The following is a 27,871-nucleotide window of genomic DNA, read 5'->3' as shown; positions in this document are numbered from 1 at the left end:
AAAGGATGGACAAGGCGGTATTTTATGAATCTACATAGAATAGAATAGAATAGAATAGAATAGAATAGAATAGAATAGAATAGAATAGAATTTTTTATTGGCCAAGTATGATTGGACACACAAGGAATTTGTCTTGGTGCATATGCTCTCAAGTGTACGTAAAAGAAAAGATACCTTCATCAAGGTACAACACTTACAACACTTCATGATAGTCATAGGGTACAAATTTAACACTTCATGATACACTTCATGATAGTCATAGGGTACAAATAAGCAATCAGGAAACAATATCAATATAAATTGTAAGAATACAAGCAACAAAGTTACAGTCATACAGTCCTAAGTGGAAGGATATGGGTGATGGGAACGATGAGATTAACAGTAGTGCAGATTTAGTAAATAGTTTTACAGTGTTGAGGAATTATTTGTTTAGCAGAGTGATGGCGTTTGGGGAAAAACTATTCTTGTGTCTAGTTGTTCTGGTGTACAGTGCTCTGTAGCATCTGTGTATATCCTACTGTTTCAATTACCCAAGCACGTTACCCGGTTGTAAAGGTCCGTTTTCACACAATCTAACCAGACCCGAAAAAAATAAACGAAGAGTGACATGCTAGGAATGAATGCTAGAAAAAAATGTTATCCTTGTAGCGAGGCATTTGGAGGCACGTTTGCAACTGCGCGTCTCATCTCCCTTTTTTTTTTTAATCGGCTACGGCTCCTTTAGTAACGGTGCAACGGATAAAACGGACAGACCCTCAACCAAAGCAACTTTATTCCGGGTCGGTACTACGACCTCCCACCCACCAAACCCGTTCCTCTTTGCGCCGCTACTTTTCGAGATACGCGAGGAGGCTCCTCCCCGCGCCGGAATCGGAAGGGCTCGGGTCTTTCTCCGAAAGGAGCTACTCCGGCCTTAAGAAGGCTCTCTAGCTGTAAGCGCTATGGCGGAGCCCTTTGGGGACTGCGCTTGCCCATACAGGAACGGCTTCGAGGAAGCAAAGGTAACGGGATGCGCTCAGCGGCACCCGCCGAGTCAGTTCTCACCCAAAAGAGGTGAGGGAGTGGGAGAAGTTGCGCAGTAACCTGAGGTGGCGAGCATGTGTCAATTGCTCTCCGGGTATCCAGGTCGATTTTTAGAATTCGATCGCTCCCCTAACGGGAGGGTTCCTGCACCTTCTGATTAAGGCAGGGGTCTCCAACCTTGGTCCCTTTAAGACTTGTGGACTTCAATTCCCAGAGTTCCTCAGCCAGCTTTGCTGGCTGAGGGACTCTGGGAGTTGAAGTCCACAAGTCTTAAAGGGACCAAGGTTGGAGACCCCTGGATTATTTATTTATTTATTTTAATTTTATTTTAATTTATTTGTCACAACAGTATATATAGGCATAAGCATGAAATAACTATACAATATATAAGCATATATATAAGCATAAGTATGTAATAACTATACGAATTGGATACAATGAAAGGGAACATTAGGACAGGAACGGTAGGCACGCTTGTGCTCTTATGCACACTCCTTACAGACCTCTTAGGAATGGGGTGAGATCAATAGTAGATAGTTTCTGGTTGAAGCTTTGGGGTTTTGGGGAAGAGACCACAAAGTCTGGTAGTGCATTCCATTAAGGAGTCCCATTAATTAAGATTAAGGTGTGGCCAGCAAATCTGAATTTTGCTTAAAGGTGTGGCCAGCAGAAATGATCGGTAGGAGACGAAAATGACGACCGATAAAAAATCGACATTGCTGCAAAAGAGCTTCCTTTTATTTATAGTAGGAATAGCATCCGTTAAAAGCCACAGGAAAGTAGTCTTCGCTTGTGGTCGAGTTTCTGCCTGTGACACGTTTATTTAAATTTAATGTGTCAGGAAGCATTAATGCAGACTGTTAGTTAACTGTAGACAGGGAAGATGCCAGACGGGTGCTTGGATACAGTATTGAACCAAGAACGGACTGTGGAGTTGACCTTTCTGCTGTAAACATCCGATTTTTGGATTTACTATTAGGTAAGATTAATGCAGCAGATATAGTAGAGTCATGGGGGACTCTAATGTTAATTGGGAGCCTGGTAGTATTCCACCTAGTGCAAAGATTGATCTCCTCATACCGTTTTCCTTTTTTAAAAAAATTAAATGTTTTACAAAACACATTAAAAAATAACACAAACTAATGAAAAGTAAAGGGAGAAAAAAGGAAGAAAAAAGTGCAAAAGGAGAGAACAAAAAAAGAAGCTTCTAATTTTATATGTCCCAAAATTAAGTATGTTGACAAAATTAACTCTTACTCTATGATTACAAAGGAAAAAAGCCCACTTTTTCTATTATCCAGTTTTTTCTAGTCATCATAGAAATCATAGGTGCAGTTTTCCTCTAATTTCTTGAAAAAAGTCTATAGGCAGCTTCCAATTAGCCATAAATGTAAACATTGTTTTTTCTCCAAAGAAGTTAATTTAGCCAAACCTGCAAGTTCCATCATTTTCATCAGCCATTACTCCATTGTGCACATATTTTTTTTCTAGAAATCAAATCAATAAAAAATAAAATGATGACCTCAGACTCAACCTCTAATCATTCCAAAGACCCAAACATGTAGTTTTCTTGGTAGCAGTTGCCTTCTTAAGGATATTTTTTGAGTTTATAGTTTAACTTGCAGCCCAGATATTCCTTGTGGTCTCCTATTAAGGTACTAATCATGTCTAACTCTGTTTAGTTTCCAAGCCAGGTAAGATTGGTCAGATGATGCCACATGTTAAGATGGAAAGTGCATCAAACTGCAGTATAAGTTCTAAAATGAATTTAACAGAGGGTTTTTTTTAAAGAAAAGGACCTGCCAAAGCAGTGCAGGAAGAGGTTGACAACAGAAAATCCCAAGTCAGCCTACATCAATTTCACATCTTCACTCTGACCCACTGCAGCCATCTTCATGCCAAATTTGATAATTGTCTAGGTTCCTACATGATGGCCACTCAATCTTTTCCAGTTTTGACCCTTTTTATATGTGACACCTACTCTCACATTTCACATCTATGCTTGTTGGGGAGTTTTGTCACATGAATGTCAACAATCTTAATAGTTGCCTAGGTTTGGCTGGTATATGTATGTCATACTGCACCGATCCATGCTTCTCTTGTTTGATTTGTATGAAACCAGTCAATGTTGCTCTATTCAACAAACTCTGGTTTATAAAATAATGGCAGGAATACCTGTAAACATAGCCATTTTGTTTTAAAGCTTCTGGTTTGAAGTTTAGTCAATAAAATCAAGAAACCAAAACAAATGGCAACTTTATGGCATTATAAACTAAGCATGTCTGGTTTTTAACAGGCCAGAGAAGGAAACTTGTTTTATTCCTGATTTTCAAGTCTATAAATTACTCCAGTGGAAAGTCCTTGGTGTGCCCTTTGCACTAAACATAGAAAAACCTTTCCCAATTTGGTTGTTCTTGTTTACAAGACTTGTTTAGCAGGAATTATCAATTTGTAAAGAAGAATTCTTCACAATCCTCTATATAGAGTTGCTTTGCAGAATGAGATGGGTGGCATATAAATTTAATTAAAATTGTATGACATGGAAAGCATGCAATTATAACCATCAGTTCCCTCCTTTTTGTGCCAAAATGTAGTTTGCCATTGATTCTGAACTATAATTTGTCAATTTACATGAAAAATAAAATTGCAAGCCTTGATCCGATTGATCCGATTGGGACTTTTCTATAATTTGCTGTACAATGAGAAAACTGTTGAAGCAAAAGCCAATCCAACTATGTTAGCAAATTATTAATTTCCCATTAAAGAAAAAATAATAGCCAGTGGAGAGGAAAAATGAGAACACATGCTCAATATTCATGGAACACTAAATTAAAGATGGCCAATTTTAGTGACAGCTGCATTTAACATTTTTGGAAGATTTTTGTATCAACTCACTATCACACAAGTGCAGCTTGAAAGATAAGAAAACATCTACTATGGATTTAAAAGTAGAATAATGGTTACTTGCTGTTTGGGATAACATTTGCTGGTACTTCCTGAAGAGTAGCTCCATTTGTACAGTTTAATTTTTGTGAATCAGCTATTAAAAATCTCCAAGAAAAAAAACATTTGATTACAAGCCAGTGAAAAGAAAAGAATTCTGGGAAAAAAGAAATTAATAAACAATTTAATAGAAAACATCTTGCATAACTTACTCTTAATTTTAAATCTGGCAAATTTGGTGACACTATGTCAGAGAAACATACACATAGGAAAGACCCTAAAATATTATGTCAGAACCATAAATTGTTTGAATATTAGCCAGACTATGAAAAGCAACAGAATTTTTTAAAAAAAGGTACTGCACAAATATTCCTGAAAGTATTGTTTTACTTAACATAAATCTAACTCAGGGAATTATATATTGATAACATGTTTGATCCAAAATTCTTTTACAATTTAGGTTTATCTAGAGGTCGCTGTCTTTCATACACAAGACAGCCTTGATTTAGTGTGAGATTAGAAAGAATGTGTGAGCCAATCTGGTGTAGTGATTAAGGCATCAGGCTAGAAACTGGAAGTAGTGAGTTTTGGTTCTGCACAAATCACAAAACCAGTGGAGTGATCTTGGACCAGTCACTTTCTTTCAGCCTAAGAAAGTGGCAATGGCAACCCTCTTTTGAAAAACCATGCCAAGAAAAATACAGGGTCTCTTCCACACATTTTCCAATAATTGATCAGAATTGAATGAAAAAAGTCTACAAGAGATGAACTGCAACTCAGATCTATCTGCATTTAAAAAAAAAAAAAATGTTCATAGCCTTTGTACAGTTTAATATGAAACACAATAAATATCTAACCTTTCTTAGACATCCAGTTAAAGAAAGTTGGGAATATTTTTTCTCAAATGTATTTCAGCCCTATGGCTTAACAGTAATTTTATAAATCCTTGGTGAATCCTTTCAGAAATGTCTGCCGTTACTTCCATATGTAACATAAGCTGCAGCTTATCTTGAAAGATACTGAATGAGAAAAACCTTTCAGCTTATGGAAGTATGTCTAATATTTTTCAAGGGTACATGAATAAAGGCTAGATTATATATAGTAATATGAACAATTACAAAGGACGGTTTGTTACTATAACCAAATCCATATTAATGGTGAAGAACTTGTACAAAGCTGCATTCTGTCAACGTCCTTTCGCATTAATTGTTCTGGGATTGTTATTTTGCATCTGTTGAAATGTGGTAGTGAAGGATGTCAAACTGCAGATGTTAGTGATAATTGCAGGGAAAACTCCATTTAAAAGCTTTTTTAAAAGTTGATTATGCTGACAGCTTTACTCAAACAAATGGAATGAGTTTGAGAAACTTAAATTGTCCTTTTTATCTGAAAAAGAAAGTGGTTCTTTTCTAAGAAAAAAATTCCAATCATAATGAAATATTTAAATTGAAACATCTGTTACACATCTTAAGGTATATTCAAAACCTCTCCTAAATAACTTGTCAAGACCTGAAGGACATACTGGACCTCTCAGTGGCTTTTAATGCCGTTAACATATGTATGAAGCTGCTGGGAGAGGTCATCCCACAATTTCGGTTGCCATATTACCAATATGTGGATAATACCTAAGTGTAAATTGCTACAGTGAATTCTGAGGGAAATACTGTCAATGTCTTTTCCTGATGCCTTAGATGCTGTCAGGATCTGGATAAGAGAATAGTCTGAAATTGAATCCTAATAAGATGAGCTTTTGTAAATTCATTAAAGTACTCAGTCGCCAGTAGAGTTGTTCCTTGAGAGGTAAGCACTAGCCATCAGAGAGCAGGCTCAAAACTTAGATTCCAGGCTTTGCCTGGAATAGCAGGTAGAAACCAAGCCAGAGAGACCTATAACCAGCTGTAATTAGTGGATTATTGCAAACCTATTGGTTAGGAGGACCTAGCTAGAATAATTCATGCCATTATCACCATCTGTAGAGGGAAAAAGAAATGGCATTGAAGGATAACAGAAAGAGCTGCAGGAATGTAATTTGATTAAATGACTTGGACAACACTATCCCTAGTTCTCACAAAGATAAAGGGAGGGAGGGGAGAGGCTCATTCAAATTTGCAAGATTCTATTACTATAGCTTTATAATAAAACTAATAGTTGATCTATATGGCATTGGATTCTTAATATGATTTTCCTTACTGGGCAGATACCACCCTATTGTAGAGTCAATGTTGATTCTACAATGTTGACTCTCAATAATCATTTATTGATTTATAAGCTCATCTCAATATGGCTCATCTCAATACATGATTTTTATTGGGGCGGTCAGAGATTTTCTACAGGATATATAAATACTGTAATGCATATATCTTTAACCCAAATAATAAACTAACCATTACAGATGTATTTAGAAAATATATTAAATGATCAGATATTTTATGTTTCTCCTATAGGAAAATGTGCACCCAAGGAATTTGATTCCAGAACTTTGTCGGCAATTTTATCATTTAGGATGGGTTACAGGAACTGGTGGTGGAATCAGCATGAAACATGGGTAAATAATACGAGAAGTTTTAAAATTGTTTTAACTCATGCCAGTTTTTGAAAAATAGTTTGTGAAAAATAAAACACAACACATATTAAGGTGCATGATACTCTTCGGGCAACTCAAAACTAAGTAGATATTATTTATCTCCTGATGTAGGAGAAAACTACATACAGTTTAATAACTCAAAAATGTTGTGGAATATGATAAAAGATTTTGATGCTTAAATAATTCAAATGGTTTTAGCATAATTAACAAATCTATTGATTGAATGTAGAACACAAAACAGACAATTCTGAATGGGGTCATCTCTTTAGTATTCCAAAAAATGTACATATGAATTGCTTGCAATGATAACACACATTATTGGTACAAATTCATGAAAGAAATAAAATTCTGTATTTACTGAAATATTTACTAGATCACAAATAAGTCTGTCTATATACCATGTTTCCCTGAAAATAAGACCCTGTCTTATATTTTTTTGAACCCCGAAATAAGCGCTTAGCCTTATTTTCGAGGAGGTCTTATTATTTTGGGACGCGTAGAGCAAGATAGGGCTCCTCTTGCCATCTTACCTGATTGTTTCCAGCTCTGTTTCCCTAACCCTAACCAGAGGAAATGGTGGGGACTGGCTGCACATGTGTTTAAATATTTTCTTGGAGGGCTTATTTTCAGGGGGAGGGCTTATTTTAGCGCATGCGCTCAAAAGCCCGATTGGGCTTATTATCCAGGGAGGTCTTATTTTCAGGGAAACGGTATTATAGAAACTTCGTGATCCTTAACGGGGCAAAACTCTGCATCATAGAGCAATAATTTTGAACCAAGTTTCCTCAAATGGGCTGGTTTACAGAATTTGTCCAAATTCCAGGACTCATGACTACTGAGGGAATGAAATGTGGGAAGCTTTAGAGCTGCAGGGTTGATATAGCAATCACATGATCATTTTCAATGTTCTGTTATAGTTTCCCAGCCATTCTCACAATCCTTTAGTCCTGGGGTCCCCAACCCTGAGCCACCGACCAGTACCAGTCTGTTAGGAACCAGGCTGCATAGTGGTGATCAAGCAAAACTGAAAGCATTCACCGCCCCATTCAATGGAAAAATTGTCTTCTACAAAACAGGTTCCTGGTGCCAAAATGGGTTGGGGCCGCTGCTTTAGTCATTTCCGCATTCTGCAGCAGCCATACTTATCTTCCAACTGGAAAGGGAAGGGGGGGAGTGGAAGGAATTGGAAGGAACAGGCAAGCCTCCCATTTGCCTCTCAATCCACCCGACCCCAATTGTCATCTCCAACATGCACAGCCTCTTTTACGCACCCTCCCTGACCCAAGACACATACATCCCCGTACCTTCCCTGACCCACCAGCACCTCTTACGCATCCCGATGCACCCTTCATGATCCACCTTACACCTTTCCTTTCCTGCCCAGCAAAGTACCTGTTGTGCATCCTCACGCACCCTTCCTGACCAATATCTCCAAACACCTCCTTGCTCCATCCTCCATTCAACAGGAGTTACTTATCTACCTGCTGCCCTTGGAATTCCAACTGATTATTGTCTTCTCACATGGAAAAGCCAGAAGGAATTCTACAGAAGAAAGAAGGGAGGAAGCTTAGGAGAAAGAAGGGAATGAAGAGTAAAGAAAGAAGAAAAGAAGGCAGGGAAGAAAGGTGGAAGAAAGAGGAAGGGAGGGAGGAAAGAAGAAACTCTAGGAAAGAATTACCCAGTGGTAAAATGGATGCCTAGTAAATTTTATAAATAGGTGAACACAATAGGCAAGCTGGCAGGAAGTTGGAAATTGCTCTCACTCCTATTGCTTTTTTGTCTATCTGTGATCATTCTATTTCTGTATTTAGGTAAGATTTCTCATATTTCTGAAATGATGATCCAACAGGGCATGGGTTATTTAGTTAGATAAGTACAGTCATTCAACCTGATGAAATAGGAGATCCCCTTTTTTCCCAACATGTGGAAGTTTGGAAATCTCCTTAAAATGGGAAAATAATCTCAGCAATAATACCACAATGCCTTTTAAAAATTCAAATTCCGTTCTTGCTGAATAAACTTTATGATTGCATACACGTTTTATTTAATCTGTATACATATATACGTTCACAAATGTTATCAATCTGAAACTGCTTTATTGGTGTCTTGGAAACTTCCGGAAAATCATTTCTACTTGAAAGAAATCATGTCAGTACTTTACTTTGCGGGTTGTTAGCTCCACATAGTGGTAATAAAAGGAAAATCATGTAATCTGTCTACATAAAATAACTTCCTAATGTAAGTTCTGGTCCTTCAAATGAAATTGTTCTAACGTTTTTACCTCAAGATTTTTTCAATCTCAATCTTAGGAACACGAAAGATTTATTGGTTCATGATAAAGGAAATGTTTATTCACATACTGAAAGAGAATCCTTAGGTTTTAATCAGGACCCTGTCATACTTCTTTTTATCCAAAATCTTTGATTCACATACTCAAAACTAACCTCATTGTGGATTTTTTTAAATCAAAAAGTCATAGAAAAACAATGTTTGTTAATTGAGTGAGTACTAAACTCTGCTTCAAATGATAGTAAAATCCTCTGCCCCTTTGATCCCCTCTGAGGAGTGACATTGCTGACTATTGAAGGTTAGGAGCTAGAATTTATCAGAAAAAGCAGGGAAGAGTTTTCTGCTATTGATGTTCCTGTATTCCCAGATTCCAATCAGGATTCCATCAAGAATTCTTGGAATCCAAAGAGTTATGGCAATAGTTGGATCCAGAGCACCAGGGTTGAAAATATAGAAGCACAACACCTAGGGAGGACCTTACTAGGAATAATGATCAATTTTGTACAAAGAAACTTTTAGGATAGCTTAATTGTTAGATTTTTGAGTAATAGCAATAGCAATAGCAATAACAATAGCACTTAGTGCTTCCCAATGCTTTACAGTGCTTTACAGTTCTTTCTAAGCAGTTTATGGAGTCAACAAATTGCCCCCAACAGCTTGGGTCCTCATTTTATTGACCTCAGAAGGATGGAAGGGTAAATCAACCTTGAACTGGTGAGAATTGAACTGCTGACAATTGGCAGAATTAGCTTGTAATACTGCATGCTAACCACAGCGCCGCCATGGCTCTTCAAAGTATTCCTAATAGAAATATTTTAAATTCTGTTTTAAGATGTTTTCTGCTGAGCAAATGTAGCTATTTACATGTTCCACTTCAGAGTAAAAAAAATAAATTAGTCACATAATAAATTCATGGGTTTATATTTCTCAATAATTTCAAATAGTAGATTGAAAGTAATATTTTTGTGCATATGCTGCTTTACGTTTCAGAATACAATATATTATCCTTCCTAGTTATAAGGGGTTTTAAAAGATGTCCAGTATTATTACAGCTCTGTGTCAGTTGCTCATATATGTCTGCTGAAACTGTTTTTATAATGATCTGTCTTAAGGGAGGCAGGAAAATTACAAAATCACTTTTTTCCTAGGGAATAAAAATATTTTTTCATTTTTCCATCATCGGTTATCTGCCATCACAGCCAAATGTTATACATACTAAAGCCAAAAAAATTGCAATGGGTTAGTTAGAGCAAGCATATTGCCATAAGTGACTTGGAGAATGTGTTAGCATTAACAAACAGATTACAAATGGTTAAATTCAGAACTTTGCCGATAGCTGTGCGGTAGGCTTTTTGCTGTTTGTGTATACTTGACAAATTAGGGTTCCAATGAGATCTGACTCATGAAGATAGAATCTCTGCCTCTTCTTTCTGATGTAAAAATAATGCTAACTTTGCCTTCAAACAGTAGAAAATCTGGTTTTACCTGACTAATTAACCACTAGATGTCCCTGTTCTTCATGCTTCCAAAAGTAAAGATGATTGAAATAGTAGCTCTTAAAGAAGGGTATTTTATCCTGTCCCACAGATTTTATATAGAGATGTGTGAAATATTTTTCTCTTTTAACCGTAGTCATTGGCCATAAAGCTTTTTGTTTCCATTTTTCCGTCCAGGATCCTGTAGCTTCTTTTAATTAAGTTGATTTTTAATTAAGTTGATTTCATTTTGTCTCTGCAATATTAACTGCATATGTTTTTCACTGGTACATTTTACAGTGACCATATTTGAAGCTTATTCTACATAATCGCATTGATTGTACTGGTGAGACAAAATGTCAGGGATTATAAATGTAACTCCATTGCATTAATGCTGATTGTTCTCGAGCTAGCCAAACCTATTTTTGGTTTGGCAATTTTTTAAGCACAGTTGCTAAAATGTAGTAGCGGAAGCAAGTTTTGTATATCCTGTTATGTCTGTAAATGAAGCTTAGTTTTTCCTGTTGCCTTGTGCCTACAACTACAATTCTGATTTTTCCTTCCCTCCCAGCAATGAAATATATATTGCTCCGTCTGGTGTCCAAAAAGAAAGAATACAGGTAAGTAAACATGAGTAGTATTTCTATCTGGAATGTAGCCTTGAAAATAAATCCACAGCCTATCCATACTTATTCATGAGAAAGTCCTCCGGAATTATTTCTAGATGAACACATGTAGAATTGTTATTGCATGTATTTTTAAAAAGAATTTTCATTTTTCTTATTTGCTTCCACTGGACTATATGAGATTTTAAAGTTGAACTCTAGGAGGCAGTATGAATGAATGGGGCAGCAAAAGTGAAGTATACTGTAGGAATCTTTTCTTTTGCATACTATCTAATTAGGACATTTTATTAATATGTAGAAGGACAGTCCCTTCCTGTAAGATGGTCAAAAGACAATCCCTTTGACAGGCCATGGTAGGAAGCTTGTTAGAAGTCATAAAAGGAAGTCACCCTCTTACATCTCTCCTATTTTATATTCCTATATGAAAAACCAGAGACTAGCTAAGTCTGCCTTTATTTGGCAATTACCAGTGAAGAAATATATGGATCACCTGGGCTGATGTCATCCCTTCAAGGTAGACCAGACTAGGAAACCAAAGAGGTCACTTCTATTTTTATTGTAAAGCTATGGTAAGATAATATTGCAAGTCTGAATATGTTTCCTTCTCCCTTCCTTCCAGTAAACTAAGGAGGGGTTCATTTGAGACATTTATTTCGCTTCCTTTCTTGCCCCGGGCTCAGGCCCCGTTTATCTGACAGTTGCCTTGATAATAGTTCTTCCTCTTGTCCTTCAAGAGATTCCCTTGGCTCTCTACAGATGGCCTCTTCTCTTGTTATTGAGGAGATGTCCTTACACAGGAGCCTCCATCTCTGTGTCAGCCTGCCGCTAGGACATATTGAAGATGAATCAAAAGGATCTAGTAAGAAAGGAGTGTTTTCCAGTAGAAAATGCTGTAAGAGTTCCTCTGCGTAAACATTTGCATGGTGAGAAACCTAAGGCAGGTTGGGTACCTGGAGAACTCCATTTAGCCCATTCTCATACTATCCTGCTCGATTCAGCCATGGGGCTATATGTCTACTTTCTTCCCTGCCCATCCACTCCAAGTAGAAATCCCTGGCTTCTTCTCTCCATGACCTCTACCATGACCTCTGGGCTTGCTGGAGAGGACTGCTGCCAGCCCTGATTGAGGCAGCAAGTCAGCTAGTCAATAGAACTAAAGAACACACTCTACCATTTTTCTGCTGCCTCCCTCTCTTTCCCCCAAGAGGGATCTGGTTGAGGGAGAGTGGCAGGCAACAAAAAGGGCAAAGAGTTTTCTCTCCTATTCCTTGTTCCTCCGTTAAGGTGAAATTCGTTTTCAAGGCATGACAAAAGAACCACATTCAGGGTAGCAGTTTCCAGTCTTACTGGGCAAGAGCAAATACAGATTATCTGTTTTACCTTTTGGCTTTAGGGTGTTCTATCTATTATCTAACGATTGGCGAACCCTTCCTCTCAATTTGGAAGCTAGATGGGAAGAGGTTCCCCTTTTATAATTCTAGAATGTTACCAACATTTCTCAAACAATGAAAAATACTAGTCCTGTATGAGAAACATACTGCAATGAATCCCTGGATTTTAAATTAGAAGTTTTGCAAATATGAAAAGTTATAATTCTCAAATTTTATGATGCTATTATAAAAAGCAGTATTATTAGTTAGAACTAACTTATGGCCTCTAAGATTGCATTAATCTTCATCGCTATTAATGCATATTTTCTGATTTAAGACTGGAATCTTATCCCAATTTATTTGGGTGTATGTTCCACTGAATTAAATGGATTTGATTACATTGTGCATAATTAAACAGAGCTGTGTTTACTTATTCATTTGAATGTGCCAGATTTAGAAGATGGATTGTGGGTAACTGCAGTCTCAGTTTTCATTTGTTTGTTTAATCTTTTCAAGGAGAAATGTTTGAAAACTGATCACCAAGGCTGTGGTGATTGCAAATACTAGTGCTTAATAATTTCAGTCCATTAAAATCAAGCAAGTGCATTGGGTATAAAGTAGAACAATTAAATTGAAAATCATACTCTCTTACTTATATGTAATCTTAGTGAAGCCAGTGCCCCTTCCTGTGGCTGTACTGTGATATATAAGTTCAGCAGGTTGTATGCGTATCAGTGTTACATCTGTATTGTATTGAAGTGGGGACAAAATGATATACTATGTGCAAAAATAGCTAACCATAGAAGTTATATTATGAACAAAAATAACATGATTAAATGTCTTGCTAGGCTCTCTGTTCAGAAGGTTTTCACTTCATTTTACCTTTGAATGGAAGATACATTTTAAAGACGTGTAAAATACTGCCTATATAGGAAGAGCTGAGATTCCGACAGTACAGGCATTTTAGCCAGTCAATGCTGCTTATAGCCAGCTCCTCCTGCACAGTAGAAAAACCAGTTTCTATTCAGCTTGAACCTGCAAAGGATATTTTTGGACTGTCAGTAATGTAGTGTGTACTTGCATAGGTGCTTGCCTGCCTCATAAAATCATTTTCTCAGAACCCCAGTAAATTGAATCAATTGTATCAACATGCTTTTGTTCTAGTGGTTTCTCAGTTTGAAATACCCTTGTCAAAAATAGATTTCCGTAGTTTGTCAAACTTTTCTAAAGCATTTTTGTTGTTGTTGTTGTTGTTGTTGTTGAAAAGTGATGGTTATCCCAGCTGGCTGTTCTTTCATTGTAGCCTGAAGACATGTTTGTGTGTGATATCAAAGAAAAAGACATCAGTGGCCCTCCATCCTACAAGAAACTCAGGAAGAGTCAATGTACACCTCTGTTCATGAATGCTTACATTATGAGAGGTATGGCCTAAATATTCTTGGCGGTAGACGCCATTGATAATAAAATGATTTTTTCCCATAACGTGACTGGAAGGCAGATGATTATGATGATATAGAGCAGGGATCTCTAACCTTGGCAACTTTAAGACGTATGGACTTCAACTCCCAGAATTCATCAAGACAGCTTGCTGGCTGAGGAACTCTGGGAGTTGAAGTCCACAAGTCTTAAAGTTGCCAAGGTTGGAGACCCCGATTATAGAGGCCACCAAACTCCCAGCAATTCTCGATGATTTACAAATGATTTCAAACATGAAAAACAAGACAATAAAAATGAGAAACAAAAGAAGGATAACAAACGATGACATGGCTAACAAACCGGGTAGAAACAAAACAACCTAGGTTAAAAGGATGCCTTGTTCATCTTCAGCCAAGGCCTGAGTGAAGATATATTACAGTACAGTCCCCCTTTTTTTCCCCAAAAAAGAAAAAGAAGAAAAGGGCATGAATAATAATAGACTGGATGTAGAAAATATGGCCAGAAGGGAGGGAACCCCAGAAATATTCTGAGTCATTGGCCTCTCCCACAGCAGACATTTTTGTTTTGCTCCACAACTTCCAGCTTTATTCAGCCCACTTTTAAACTCTCTTTTCTTTTACCAGTTTCTTACCCCATACCAAATTTGGTCCCCTTCTATTCATTTTTTTAGAATCATCAAGCTGATATGGAGAAAGAGCCTTAAACCAGTTTATGTAATTAAAGGATGTAGTTAGTTCCTGAGGGGTTTTCTTTAACCTCCCAATCTAGCCTATAGACCTGAGCATCCTAGAGAGATCCCAGTAATGTCTTATTGGAACAGATTCCAAAACTACAGCAAATTCATTGACAACAGCCCTTATTTTATAAGTAGGATGTTTCCAGTTATAATGGAAATCTTACTGTAGCAGTTACTTTAGTAATTTATTACTTTTGTAATAATTTTTTTAAAAAAAACTAATTAATGTATATGCTTCCCAAGTTACTAGCTGGTCTGAGTCCTCCTGTTAGTTGGAGTAAAAAGAAAGAGAAGGAAAACGAAAGCTGGAAGGTGTGCAAAGAAAGCTCTTCCTGTGCTTCTTGAATTCTTGTAAACCTTATATTAAGAATATGTATATCCTGAAATAGAGGATGATGCTGAATAAAAAATCGAAATAGAGGGAGCTTTTGATTTAGAAGAAGTCCAGTCAAAGTCAGTGTATCTTCTTTTCTTCCCACATTGAGAATTATAACAATAGAAGATTGCATCCATCCTTTTTATTCTCAGACATTCAAATTTTAAAGACAGGAAATTATGAATATTGAAACAATTCTATTTCTAATCTGTTGGTGGCAGCATCCCAGTGTTAAAAAGTGTTTTGGAAGAAACTAGTTTAAGACTATTATAATAGGCTATAGTGATGCAGACATAATTTCCTTGCATAGTCATGATTCTAATAGATCTGACAATAAGCACTATCTTGCATCTTTTCCTAAACCTACTGTAAAGATGTATTGAGATCACTAACTTCCATATCATGCAGTCCATGTTACACTCCTTATTGCAGGGGTGTCAAACTCAAGTCATCACAGTGGCGTCATGTGATGTATCAGGACTTTTTCCCCCTTTGCTAAACCCAGGCATGGGCATGGCCAGCATATGACGCATCGGGCCCACAGGCCAGGAGTTTGGCAGTTCTGCCTTACTGTATGGCAGACATTTTGGTAGGTACCAAATTGAGGAGGGTATCTTGCAATATATACTGCTGAATACATGCATAAGTGTACTCAGGAAACTTACAAAGGTGAAGACATAATGACAGATGCATGGTAAGACATAGGGGCCTCTGTGGCTCAGACTGCTAATGCAGTCTGTTATTAACAGCAGCTGCCTGCAATTACTGCAGGTTCTAGTCCCACCAGGCCCAAGGTTGACTCAGCCTTCCATCCTTTATAAGGTAGGTAAAATAAGGACCCAGATTGTTGGGGGCAATAAGTTGACTTTATATATAAATATACAAATAGGATGAAGACTATTGCTAACATAGTGTAAGCCGCCCTGAGTCTTCGGAGAAGGGCGGGATATAAATGCAAATAAATAAATAAATAAATAATAAATAAGTTATGAGATTTGCATTGTGACATTATGACACATATTTTGTCCTCTGCCCTTCCCCCGCCACTTCACATACACATATATAAACATCAGTCAATTACATGGAACAAGTTATTAAGCCACAAAAGAATTAGGACTTATCTATATAGGTAATCCTCGATAGATAACCATTCGTTTAGTGACCATTTTAGTGAAGTTACAACAGCAATGAAAAGTGACTTGCTGCCGTTTTTTCACACTTACGATGGTTGCAGCATTCCTGTGGTCATGTCATCAAAATTCAGATGCTCGGCAACTGGCTGGTTGTTTTGACAGTTGTAATGTTCCAGTTCATGTGATCCCTTTTTGCGACCTTCGGACAAGTAAAGTTAATGGGGGAAGCCAGGCTTGTTTAACAAACGTGTTACCAACTTAGCAGGGATTCACTTAACAACTCTGACAAGAAAGGTTGTAAAATGGGCAGCACTCACTTAACCAGTGTCTTGCTTAGCAATGGAAATTTTGAGCTTAGTTGTGATTGTAAATCAAGGATTACTCGTATACTACAAATTCTTGGGTCTGTAACCTTTAACTGGGCAAAATAGTGAATCATAGGGAAATAATATTTGAACCAAGGTACCTAAAATGGCCAACTTAGAGAACAAATACTGAATTTTTGAATTTATATCTTCTTTAAAAATATTGTTTTAGGAGCAGGAGCAGTGATTCATACTCATTCCAAAGCTGCTGTGATGGCTACACTTTTGTATCCAGGAAAAGAGTTTAAAATCACTCATCAGGAGATGATAAAAGGAATCAAAAAATGTACTACAGGGGCGTATTTCAGGTAATTTACAATAATAAATAACATTGGAGTAATATGGCGTACTTCTTCATACATGCAATTTTTGAAAGTCAGTTTTTGTCTAATAAAACAATACAGGTAGTCCTCGACTTACAACAGTTCATTTAGTGACCGTTCGAACTTACAACAGCACTGAAAAAAGTGACTTATGACCATTTTTCACACTTATGATTGACAACTGACTCATATTTATGACGGTTGCAGTGTCCCAGAGTCATGCCTTTTTGCAACCTTCTGACAATGTGGAAGCCAGATTCACTTAACAATCATATTACTAATTTAACAACTGCAATGATTCACTTAACAACTGTGGCAAGGTCTTAAAATGGGGCAAAATTCACTTAACAAATTTCTCATTTAGCAAGATAAATTTTGGGATCAATTGTCGTAAATCGAGGACTATCTGTAGACTCCTTAAATTATCACATTATGCATTGGATGAAGGGGTCTATGACCCACAAAAGTGTATGTGATAATTGCTAGTCTTTGATGTGCTAGAAAAACATTTACAGTTTTTGTATTCAACTTTTATCCCAAACTCCCAGAATCTAAAATGAATCCATCCCAAACACATACTCCCAATTATGTGAATACCCAGAAACCTTTTCCAGAAAGGTAAAAGCAAGCTTTTTATCCTGTTCTTCATAAATTTATCATGATGCAATAAAGAATTGTTTATATTTATAGTTCCATGGGCTCAAACTCCCACCTCCCTCTATTGGAGTAGCTATTCAAGCAAAGAAATAACTTTTAAGATCACAACAAATTTCTTTTATTCTTTGTATCATAAAAAATTGGTTAATCACTTAGTACTTTGGAAATTTGGAGAACGTATGAGGGATAAAATGAGAAGGGCAAAATAATTTATCAGCTGGAGGGTTAAACTACTTCGCACTTCCACCCATTATAAAATATTATTTAGTTTAGCAGTCACTGTTATGCTTTAACTACCGTATATACTCGAGTATAAGCCGAGTTTTTCAGCACGTTTTTTGTGCTGAAAAACGTCCCCTCGGCTTATACTCGAGTATATACGGCTTATACTCGAGTTTTGTTTTTTTTCGTTTTTTTCACATTATACCGGCCGGCGCGAACTTGGCGGGCTTTTGCTTTAGCGCGGGGAAGCCCTGCCGGTGCAGTGAGAGGGCGGGGCGGGGGAGCCGCCAGCCTTCTCGGCCGAGGGAGGGAGGGTTTCGCCGACCGGTAGGTGCCTCATTTCCCACCCTCGGCTTATACTCGAGTCCCCAGTTTACCCCAGTTTTTGGGGTAAAATTGGGGACCTCGGCTTATACTCGGATCGGCTTATATTCGAGTATATACGGTATTCATTAAAAAGCAAGTTTTAATGTTTTGAAGATTATGTCACCTAACAATTCCAGGAGTGAACCTGTGATTTTCAGTTATGAATTTGAGAGAGAAAACAAGTAAAATGTATCTCAAGTCCCTAAGCAAAATGGCTTGGACATTTCAGTGGATTGATATTATCAACATAGCATTCTAAAAATTTCAGCTATGAACAAGATTCAGCAGATTACTCACTGGAATTTGCACAATGAATAATGAAGTGGGATTAAGTTATCCTGGCACTGTTCAAACCAATTAAATTCAAATTGTCAGACTACTACCTATATACTTCATACTTATTTGATTTTAGGATAATATATCACTACCATAAATAAAAGATACTGCAGCTTCTCTTACACTGGGATATATTACCTAGTATTTTACCTAGTATTTTACCTAGAAAGCTTAAGTTTGGAACATAGAATTCTAGACACCCTGGAAAATACAGCAGTATGAAAGGAGATGTTTCCACATGTCCTTCATGAAACTGGGGATGTGTTGTAACAATTGGGCAATGCTGTAAACATGTTATGTATCATCATTATTACTTCTGTTTAAAAACTAGCTACCAAGTTTACAGTGGGTGCTCTTAATGCAGGACTCCAAAGTTACTAGGAAAACATGGGATTTTTTTCTAGTAACCTGCGGATAGATATGTAATTTGATAGTAGGAATCTGACTTCTGACCAATGATCTCTCTGCTGCTTTTCCAATGGATAATAACACTGGGCTTTTAAGACCCTAGATATTCTGCGTATTTTATATAGTCCTAATGGTCAACACTGTTGAAAGCAAGGAGATGGCGGAAATAAAGCAGAGGACTGGAACAGAGGCAGAAGAAGGAAACAGCTGAAACACTTTTTTTTTTTAGGTCAATTTTTAAAAAAATTTATATATGTATTTTGAATACAGTATATTGTCCAGGCATAACATTTTACAAAAAGGAAAGAAAAAAAAGACAACACATATACTGATAGCAATAATAATAATAATAATAATAATAATAATAATAATAATAATAATAATAATAATAATAATAATAATAATAATAATAATAATAATAATAATAAAAATAATTCTAATCATATTTATAAATATTAGCTTATTTATGTTCCTATTAAATATATTGGCTTACATATACAGTAAGTATAAGAAATATTCATATATTACTTAAACATAACAATACTCTTTCTTCATCTAATTTCTACCTTTTATCTCTAACCATTGATAAAACCTATTCCACATTAAATAGTATTCTGTGTCTCCTTTATCTTTTATTTTCAGTGTCAGTCTATCCATCTCTGCACAGTCCAGTCTTTTCTGGATTATATTTTCATCTGGGGTGTCATTTTTCCAATATTGTGCAAATACAATTTTTGCTGCTGTCTATACATGTAATATTAAGTATGTAGTCCCTTTGTCATAATTTTCTGGTATTATACCTTGCAAAAATATTTCATCGGTAATCATCTTGTTCAGGAGTCTGCAAACTTGGCTCTTTTAAGCTTTGCTGGCTGAGGAACTCAGGGAGCTGAAGTCCACAAGTCTTAAAAGAGCCAAGTTTGCAGACCCCTGATCTTGTCCAACCATGTATGTATTTTTATCCAATACTTTCTTGCCTTCACACATGTCCATATGATAATACTTTCTTGCCTTCACACATGTCCATGTGATAATAAGTACCTGCAGTCTGATTACATTTCCAACATTTGATGGACATGTTGTTAAACATTTTTGCTAACCTAGCCAGTGCAAATGCCACCTATAAAATATTTGTAAAGATTTTCTTTATATGTAGTAGCCATTGTCAGTTTATAGTTTCTATCCCAAAGTTTTTGCCATTTGTCTAATTCTGTTATATAGCCAAAGTTTTCTGCAGATACTATCATTGTTTCTTTTACTTGTTCATCTTCCATTTTAAAATTTAATAAGTATATATTTTCCTTATCAATTTTTCATCTGTCCCTAATAACGCCTTGTCGCATATTGTTGGTTCTTTATAAAAACACCATGTTTTCGCATCTTTCTCATAACTCAATTGTATTTGCAGGTTGGCCACCACGCTAAATTCACCCCTTGGTTTTGTAATTCCTGTCTTGTTTTAAGTTCTCCTTTATCATTTAAATTTTAAAATGTCTTTATAGGTTACCGTTTTTTCCAAATTAACATTTGGCTGTATCAATGCTTCCATTGTTGAGAGCCAGACTGGTATTTTCATATAATTTTGTGATTTGATTTTTTCCCATAATACCGTGTTTCCCTGAAAATAAGTCCTCCCCTGAAAATAAGCCCTCCCCGAAAATATTTAAACACATCCATAGCCAGTCCCTTCCATTTCCTCTGGTTAGGGTTAGGGAGACAGAGCTGGAAATCAGGTAAGACGGCAAGAGGAACCCCGTCTTGTTCCACGTGCCCCAAAATAATAAGACCTCCCCAATAAGGCCGAGCACTTATTTCAGGGTTCAAAAAAAAATAAGAAAGGGTCTTATTTTCGGGGAAACACGGTAAAAATAAAGCATTCCTCACATAGTGTCTTTGAAAACATCTGTGTGCCGTGTTCCTTCTCTACCATAAAAAGGAATGCCATCCTAATTGGAGATCATGTCTCTCCAGTAATAGTAATCTTCTATGCTTCAAATTTATCCATTCTTTTACCCATGTAAAAAATGTAATTGCTAGACCAGTTCTTGAATACAGCTCGCCTGTCTGGAACCCATATCACATTTCAGACATCAATACAATTGAACGTGTCCAGAAATATTTTACAAGAAGAGTTCTCCACTCCTCTGAATATAACAAAATACCTTATGCCACCAGACTTGAAATCTTGGATTTAGAAAACATAGAACTTTGCCGCCTTCAACAGGACCTGTGTTTAACTCATAGAATCATCTATTGCAATGTCCTTCCTGTTGAAGATTACTTCAGCTTCAATCGCAACAATACAAGAGCAAACAATAGATTTAAACTTATTGTTAACCGCTTCAATCTTGATTGCAGAAAATATGACTTCAGTAACAGAGTTATTAATGCTTGGAACACACTACCAGACTCTGTGATATCTACTAAAAATCCCCAAAACTTTAACCAAAAACTATCTACTGTTGACCTCACCCCATTCCTAAGAGGTCTGTAAGGGGCGTGCATAAGAGCACAAACGTGCCTACTGTTCCTGTCCTACTGTTTCCTTTCATTGTATCCAATTTTTATAGTTATTACATACTTATATATATGCTTATATATTATATAGTTACTTCATGCTTATGCTTATATATACTGTTGTGACAAAATAAAAAAATAAATAAAAATAAATATTAATACATGTAAGTACAGATGCCTGATAATTTTATTTATTTTTATTTATTTTATTTGTCACAACAGTATATATAAGCATAAGCATGAAATAACTATATGATATATAAGCATATATATAACCATAAGTATGTAATAACTATATGAAATTGTATACAATCAAAAGGAACATTAGGACAGGAATGGTAGGCACGTTGGTGCTCTTATGCACGCCCCTTACAGACCTCTTAGGAATGGGGTGAGGTCAATAGTAGATAGTTTTTGGTTAAAGCTTTGGGGATTTTGGGAAGAGACCCCAGAGTCTGGTAGTGCATTCCAGGCATTAACAATTCTGTTTCTGAAGTCATATTTTCTGCAATCAAGATTGGAGCGGTTCACATTAAGCTTAAATCTATTGTGTGCTCGTGTATTGTTGTGATTGAAGCTGAAGTAGTCTTCAACAGGAAGGAGGTTGTAACAGATGATTCTATGAGTTAAGCTCAGGTCATGTCAAAGGCGGTGGAGTTCTAAATTTTCTAAACCCAGGATTTCAAGTCTGGTGGCATAAGGTATTTTTTTGTATTCAGAGGAGTGGAGAACTCTTGTAAAATATTTCTGGACACGCTCAATTGTATTAATGTCCGAAATGAGGTATAGCTCCCAGTCCAGTAGCCCAAAGCCCCCATGTCTTTTAAATTCCTGTAATACTTTCAATTTTATTCTTTTTTCTCTTGCCAAATAAAAGAGTCATCGAAGTCATTTTATTTATTTCTTCAAAATATTTTTTTCTCTAGTTTTATCGATATTGTTTGAAATAGGAAAAGTAACTTCGGTAGTATGTTCATTTTTATAGTAGCTATTTTCCCTATCATTGAGAGTTGTACGTTCTTCCATTTCTCCAGGTCCAACTTAATTTGTTGCATTAACTTTGTCTAGTTATCCTCTTTAATTGTTATGTATCTTGCTGTTAGATAGATTCCTAAATATTTCACTTTCTTTACTATCTGAAGGTCTACCTTCTTTGCCAATTCATTTCTCTGTTTTTCTGTAAGATTTTTAACTATTATTTTTGAGGTTTTTTAAATTATTATTTTCAATCCTGTAACTTCTCCATACTCCTCAATTTTCCCTATCATTCTGGTGCCAGTTTGAATGTTATTTCTGTTTAGCAGAATACCAGGTTTGGGTTAAGATCAGAATGCTCAGTCATTCAGAAAGCTACTAAATAAATATGCCATTACTAACGTTCAGCCTTTCCATACGGAGGGCAATAAGAGGAGATCAGGGCTAGAATATTTATTTGCATTCTTTGAACATAAGTAAGCTGTTGCCAGATTTCATAACAGTTGGATTGGACATACCTAGCTAGTAAGAGCCACTGAGCTCAGTTCAGCTTGCTACAAAGTAAACATGCTCTAACCTTCATTTGCTTTCCAGCCTAGCACAAATGTCTGTTGATTTTATTTCCCAAAGAAATAAGCCATTCCCAAACCAGTTTTCTCCAAACACCCCCCCCCCCCCAGATATCCTCCAACTACCACATGGAGTAAACCATATTAAGAGAGATCTATTCCTAGAAAGCCATGGTCTGCAAATCTTTTCTGGGAATAAGAGCCATTCAATTCATAGCTGAAGAACTGAATGTGGTATAAACATGGATGGGTTTATGCTTACAGAAACTAGCACAAATTGCTTTCTACCACTTCCCGAAAACAGCCCATTTTTATATATTTACTTTCTTTTCCTTCCTATATTCCATCCCATCTCTATCTGATGTTTTTCCTGAATTGGTAGAGCTGTTTCTATTATGCAAGAGAGAATAATATGTATGTTGTACTTTGTAAAATGTAAAAGAAAACTTTTACATTTAAACTCATCTTCCTTTTAGGTAAAAAATAACAAGTGGTAACAAGTAGTGATTTGGTACATTTTGTTACTTTTGGTACATTTTGTTACTTTTGGTACATTTTGCTACTTTTGGTACATTTTGCTACTTTTTGAAAACAAGAATATAATCAACTGTTGGTAAAAAAAAGTGCAATATCTTTCACTGTTATATCTAAGATAAATTTCAGATAATCGTATAATTGGTACAGTATAATCGTATATTATCCAGTCGAAACTAGACACTAAAGACACAGGCAAACACCACTGAGTTCAATCAAATTTCGTTCTAAGTAATTTTGTCATTGCTATCTTAATTCTTGTTTGGATTATGCCCACTGAATGTATGTACCTAATTACTTTTCCCCTATGTGATGGTCAATATCTTGAAATAGGTGAAAAAACAATGTTTTAAAATAAGTCTTTAAAGATTCCCATTGTGAATAAGCTGTAATGCTTATTACATTTTTTCTCATTTACTTCCTTTGTCAAAATTAAACAGGCAGTTGTATACTTGATGATGGTCTACTCTATTAGGATAGCACAGTACTGCAGTTACCTTTGTTGTAATGATTTCATAGATTCTTGCTTCTGAAATGGGGGTATGTTATTGCTTGCTTTAATTGTTGCCACATTTGGATACATTAAATAGAAAACATGGACATAAACAAATTGAACAAGCAATCCAATGATAACTAGGTACTGTATAAGAGGCTAAAATGACCATGTTATTCATGTCAGTGTTACTTCATTTTTTTTCAGATACGATGACATGTTAGTAGTCCCTATTGTTGAGAATACACCTGAAGAGAAGGACTTGAAGGAGAGAATGGCACATGCAATGAACATATATCCAGACACTTGTGCTGTGCTGGTCAGGCGTCATGGTGTTTATGTTTGGGGTGAAACATGGGAAAAAGCCAAGACAATGTGAGTAGAATGAGGAAGTAAACCAATATATATTGGTGGGCCTATATCTTCTTCTTAACATATAAGTATAGCTGGATTGTGTTTGCTTCTACTTCACCTGATTTTTCTGTTTTTATTTTTGAGAATTGAGAATTATTCCAGTTACCAAATATAAAAATATTATCCACTGTTCCATTCTATTTTTACACTTGCAGAGCTTCTATTGTTATTAACAACAAAGTTTAAAAAATATTTTTGAATGGTGATAAGGGAAATACAGCATAGGTTTACCAATTGTGTAAGGAAAATACTGGTACATCAGAATTATTTTTTTCCGTAGTGAGAAATATTTTTAAATTGATACTATTAACAAGATAATACTATATTCACCTTAACAAAATATTAGGGTTTTTTCCCCCTCAAGTACATTATTCTACAGGGGAAAGGTTGCCTTAGTTTGGTTGAGAGTTGTGGCGCAGTGGTTAGAATGCAATACTGCCGACTACGTCTGCTGACTGCCGGCAATTTGGCAGTTCGAATCTCACCAGGCTCAAGGTTGATTCAGCCTTCCGTCCTTCCGAGCTCGGTAAAATGAGGACCCAGATTGTTGGGGGCAATATGTGGACTCTGTAAACCAGTTAGAGAGGCCTGCAAAGCACTGTGAAGTGGTATATAAGTCTAAATGCTATTGCTATGCTATTGCTATTTGAGATAACCTGGTTTTTTTCTGTCTGTATCTATCTTAAATTCAGAATTGTCTTCTTTTACTGTGAATGCAGTATTGTACATTGTGAAAACTTTCACTTTTATTTCTGCTGTAATAGTAAATTAGTTGATTTATATTTATATAACAGGTTTGAAAACAAAGTGTATATAACCAAAGTATATAACTTTATTTTTCCTTTGTGTATTCTTCAGGTGTGAATGTTACGACTACCTTTTTGACATTGCAGTACAAATGAAACAGCATGGAATTGATCCTTCTATAATTCCTAGTGGAGAAAATGGAATCGTTTAGTAACTTTTTTCCTAAAAACTACCTTTCAGTACAATATTACTGGATTTCTAGGATGTGTCTGATTATTAAACACTAACCATTCAGCATTGTTTATTAAAAGTCTGAAGGATACCCAATTTAATGTATATTTCTCATGAAGATATTAAATTATATAAAACCCCTTTACCTCTAAATTTATGTGATAACTTCTTGTTTTTAGAATCTTCTTTGTAACTCATATTCTAGAGTTGAACAATACATTATTAAAACATGATGGCCTTGCAACTTTTAAATTCAGGATTTTTTAAAATTTATTTTTCTATCGAAGTAGCACATCATGGTATCCAACAGGGGAAATGTTCAAAACGATTTCATATAGGTGTTGAAAGACTACCATGAATAAAAGTATGCCAAAATAAGACATTAGCTTTTATTTTTGAAAAATGACAGTGAGCCGATTTCTCCTACATGCTGTTTTCTTCAGATAATTCAATATACATTCAGCAGGGAAATGATTCCAAAATTTTAGGTACCAGTATTTGAAAAGTAATGAAAGCATCCTGGAAAAAAAAGTATGCAAAAATGAATAGTATATTTATTATATCAAAATGTTTTAGATTTTGCCAATGTATTTAATAACATTATAAAAGTTCCATATGTCATCTTATAACTTGATATGTTAAGAAAAAGTAAAATGGGAAATATTGCTGTAATTTACACTTCAGTGTTACTTGCTCTGTGGGCATATGAGGGTTACCAGGAACAAAATTTGAAAGGCAGACATTTGTGAAGATGACTAGTAACTAAAGAGTTGAATATTGCCATAGATGAAATGATATCAAAATTATTTATTAAAAGGTCCTCCAGCCAAATTTTAAAATACTAAGGTAAAGGTAAAGATTCGCCTCGCACATACGTCCTAGTCGTTCCTGACTCTAGGGGGCGGTGCTCATCTCTGTTTCAAAGCCGAAGAGCCAGCGCTGTCCGAAGAAGTCTCCGTGGTCATGTAGCCAGCATGACTCAACGCCAAAGGCGCACAGAACACTATTACTTTCCCACCAAAGGTGGTCCTTATTTTTCTCCTTGCATTTTTTACGTGCTTTCGAACTGCTAGGTTGGCAGAAGCTGGGGCAAATAACGGGAGTTCACCCCGTTATGTGGCACTAGCGATTTGAACCGCTGAACGGCCGACCTTTCGATCGACAAGCTCAGCGTCTTAGCCACTGAGCCACCGCATCCCTCCTATTAAAATACTATTAAAATGCAAAATGATATGAGCCACTTACTGTATCCTGCCATTAAAATATATAACACTGTGTGCAATAGAAAGAACAGAAGACCTCTTTAGCCCTGGTGACGGTTTATGCAAACACTGTCTAGAATTAACTAAATATTTATTTTTCAATTACATATATCACATAATCTGCTACAGAAATAAAAACAAGTAATGCTGAAAAGAGAACTGTGCGTTCCAATTGTACAAGCATTTGATACACAGAGATGATTTTATGTTGACTCTAGTTACTAACATTAACTTCAACACAGCTCCATAACCATTAAAAAGATAGTACAGGGAAAGCTGCATGAAGCCTCCAAAGAGCAATGTTCAGGTTTTACTATACCATAAAAGATAAAGATCTATGTGCAGAGGTACAGAATGCAGTACTGCTGGCTTGGTAATGGCAGTTGTGAAAATAATATTGGAAAAGTAATTGATTGGAAACTACTGTGAGTTAACCAGGTGGATTGTCTCCGCAACAGGCATATGTCATTTCAGGATGCATGAATGGAAGTAATGCCACTTCAAGGGGAGTAATCACACCAGTTTATTCTGTTTTGAGCAGATCCCACCCCAAGTAGCGTGCCCAGCTCTGGATATTGAACTTGAAAGAGTTGGAGAAAGTGGATTTAGGAAAATTTAAGTGATCGGGGACTAGAAACTAAACCCCATGAAGGGGATTTTAAAAGAGCTGAGCATGTTTAGCCTGCAAAAAGAGCTACAGGGAGAATATGATAGCACTCTCCAAATACCTGACAGGATGTTGGAATAGAAAGTCAGGTCCTGTTTTTTCACTTCCCACAGTGCATGATATGGGCTAATGGATTTAAATTACAGAAAGGCAGATTCTGACCAGTGGTGAAATCCAATTTTTTTTACTACCAGTTCTGTGGGCGTGGCTTGGTGGGCGTGGCAGGGGAAGGATACTGCAAAATCTCCATTCCCACCTCACTCTAGGGGGAAGGATATTGCAAAATCTCCATTCCCACCCCATTCTTGGGTCAGCCAGAGGTGGTATTTGCCAGTTCTCTGAACTACTCAAAATTTCCGCTACCGGTTCTTCAGAACCTGCTGGATTTCACCCCTGATTCTGACTGACTGTTGGGGCGGGGGAATTCCAGTTAGGAAAAGCAGATCAACAAGGGGACCAGTTATCTAGAGATGTGGTAGGCTTCCCTTTCTTTGATATGTTAAGTGAAAGGTTAGTCGTCTCTTGAAGTTATTTAGCTTGGATTCCTGCATTGAGGAAGAGGTTGAATTCTCTGGATTCTTCCAATTCCAGTGTCAGATTTTATTCTGTGATACCTATGTACATGCAGACAGATATACACATATGCATAGGTGCACATGCATGCTGTACATAAAAGGTATTTTGGTAAGAATAATTAAGCTTTTAGTATGCTTGCAGAATGATTTTTCATCAAGTAGGCATTTTTGCCACTATCAAAGGGCAGGCGTTTTTCAGCTACTCCCCTTTTCTGCTG

General features: G+C 36.4%; 1 protein-coding gene across 1 annotated transcript; it reads left to right on the top strand.

Annotated features, from left to right (window-relative positions):
• The first annotated feature begins 844 nt into the window (after nt 1-844).
• APIP (APAF1 interacting protein) lies at nt 845-25,821 on the top strand. The gene is made up of 7 exons (XM_058161647.1): nt 845-1,001; nt 6,411-6,511; nt 10,886-10,934; nt 13,614-13,731; nt 16,530-16,665; nt 23,965-24,132; nt 25,030-25,821. Exons 1-7 carry the CDS (start codon nt 942-944, stop codon nt 25,127-25,129), a joined length of 732 nt encoding a protein of 243 aa, XP_058017630.1. The 5' UTR covers nt 845-941; the 3' UTR covers nt 25,130-25,821.
• The last annotated feature ends 2,050 nt before the right edge of the window (nt 25,822-27,871 follow it).

This window comes from Ahaetulla prasina, chromosome 1, assembly GCF_028640845.1.
Source record: "Ahaetulla prasina isolate Xishuangbanna chromosome 1, ASM2864084v1, whole genome shotgun sequence".
Lineage (NCBI taxonomy): Eukaryota > Metazoa > Chordata > Lepidosauria > Squamata > Colubridae > Ahaetulla > Ahaetulla prasina.
The sequence above is the reverse complement of the archived record's forward strand: the minus strand, read 5'-3'. Positions and strand labels throughout refer to the sequence as shown.

Coding starts and splice junctions, on each gene's coding strand:
- APIP (XM_058161647.1), top strand. CDS start 942: ATGGCGGAGCCCTTTGGGGACTGCGCTTGCCCATACAGGAACGGCTTC. Junction 1,002..6,410: donor ACGGCTTCGAGGAAGCAAAG/GTAACGGGATGC, acceptor TTTCTCCTATAG/GAAAATGTGCACCCAAGGAA. Junction 16,666..23,964: donor ACTACAGGGGCGTATTTCAG/GTAATTTACAAT, acceptor ATTTTTTTTCAG/ATACGATGACATGTTAGTAG.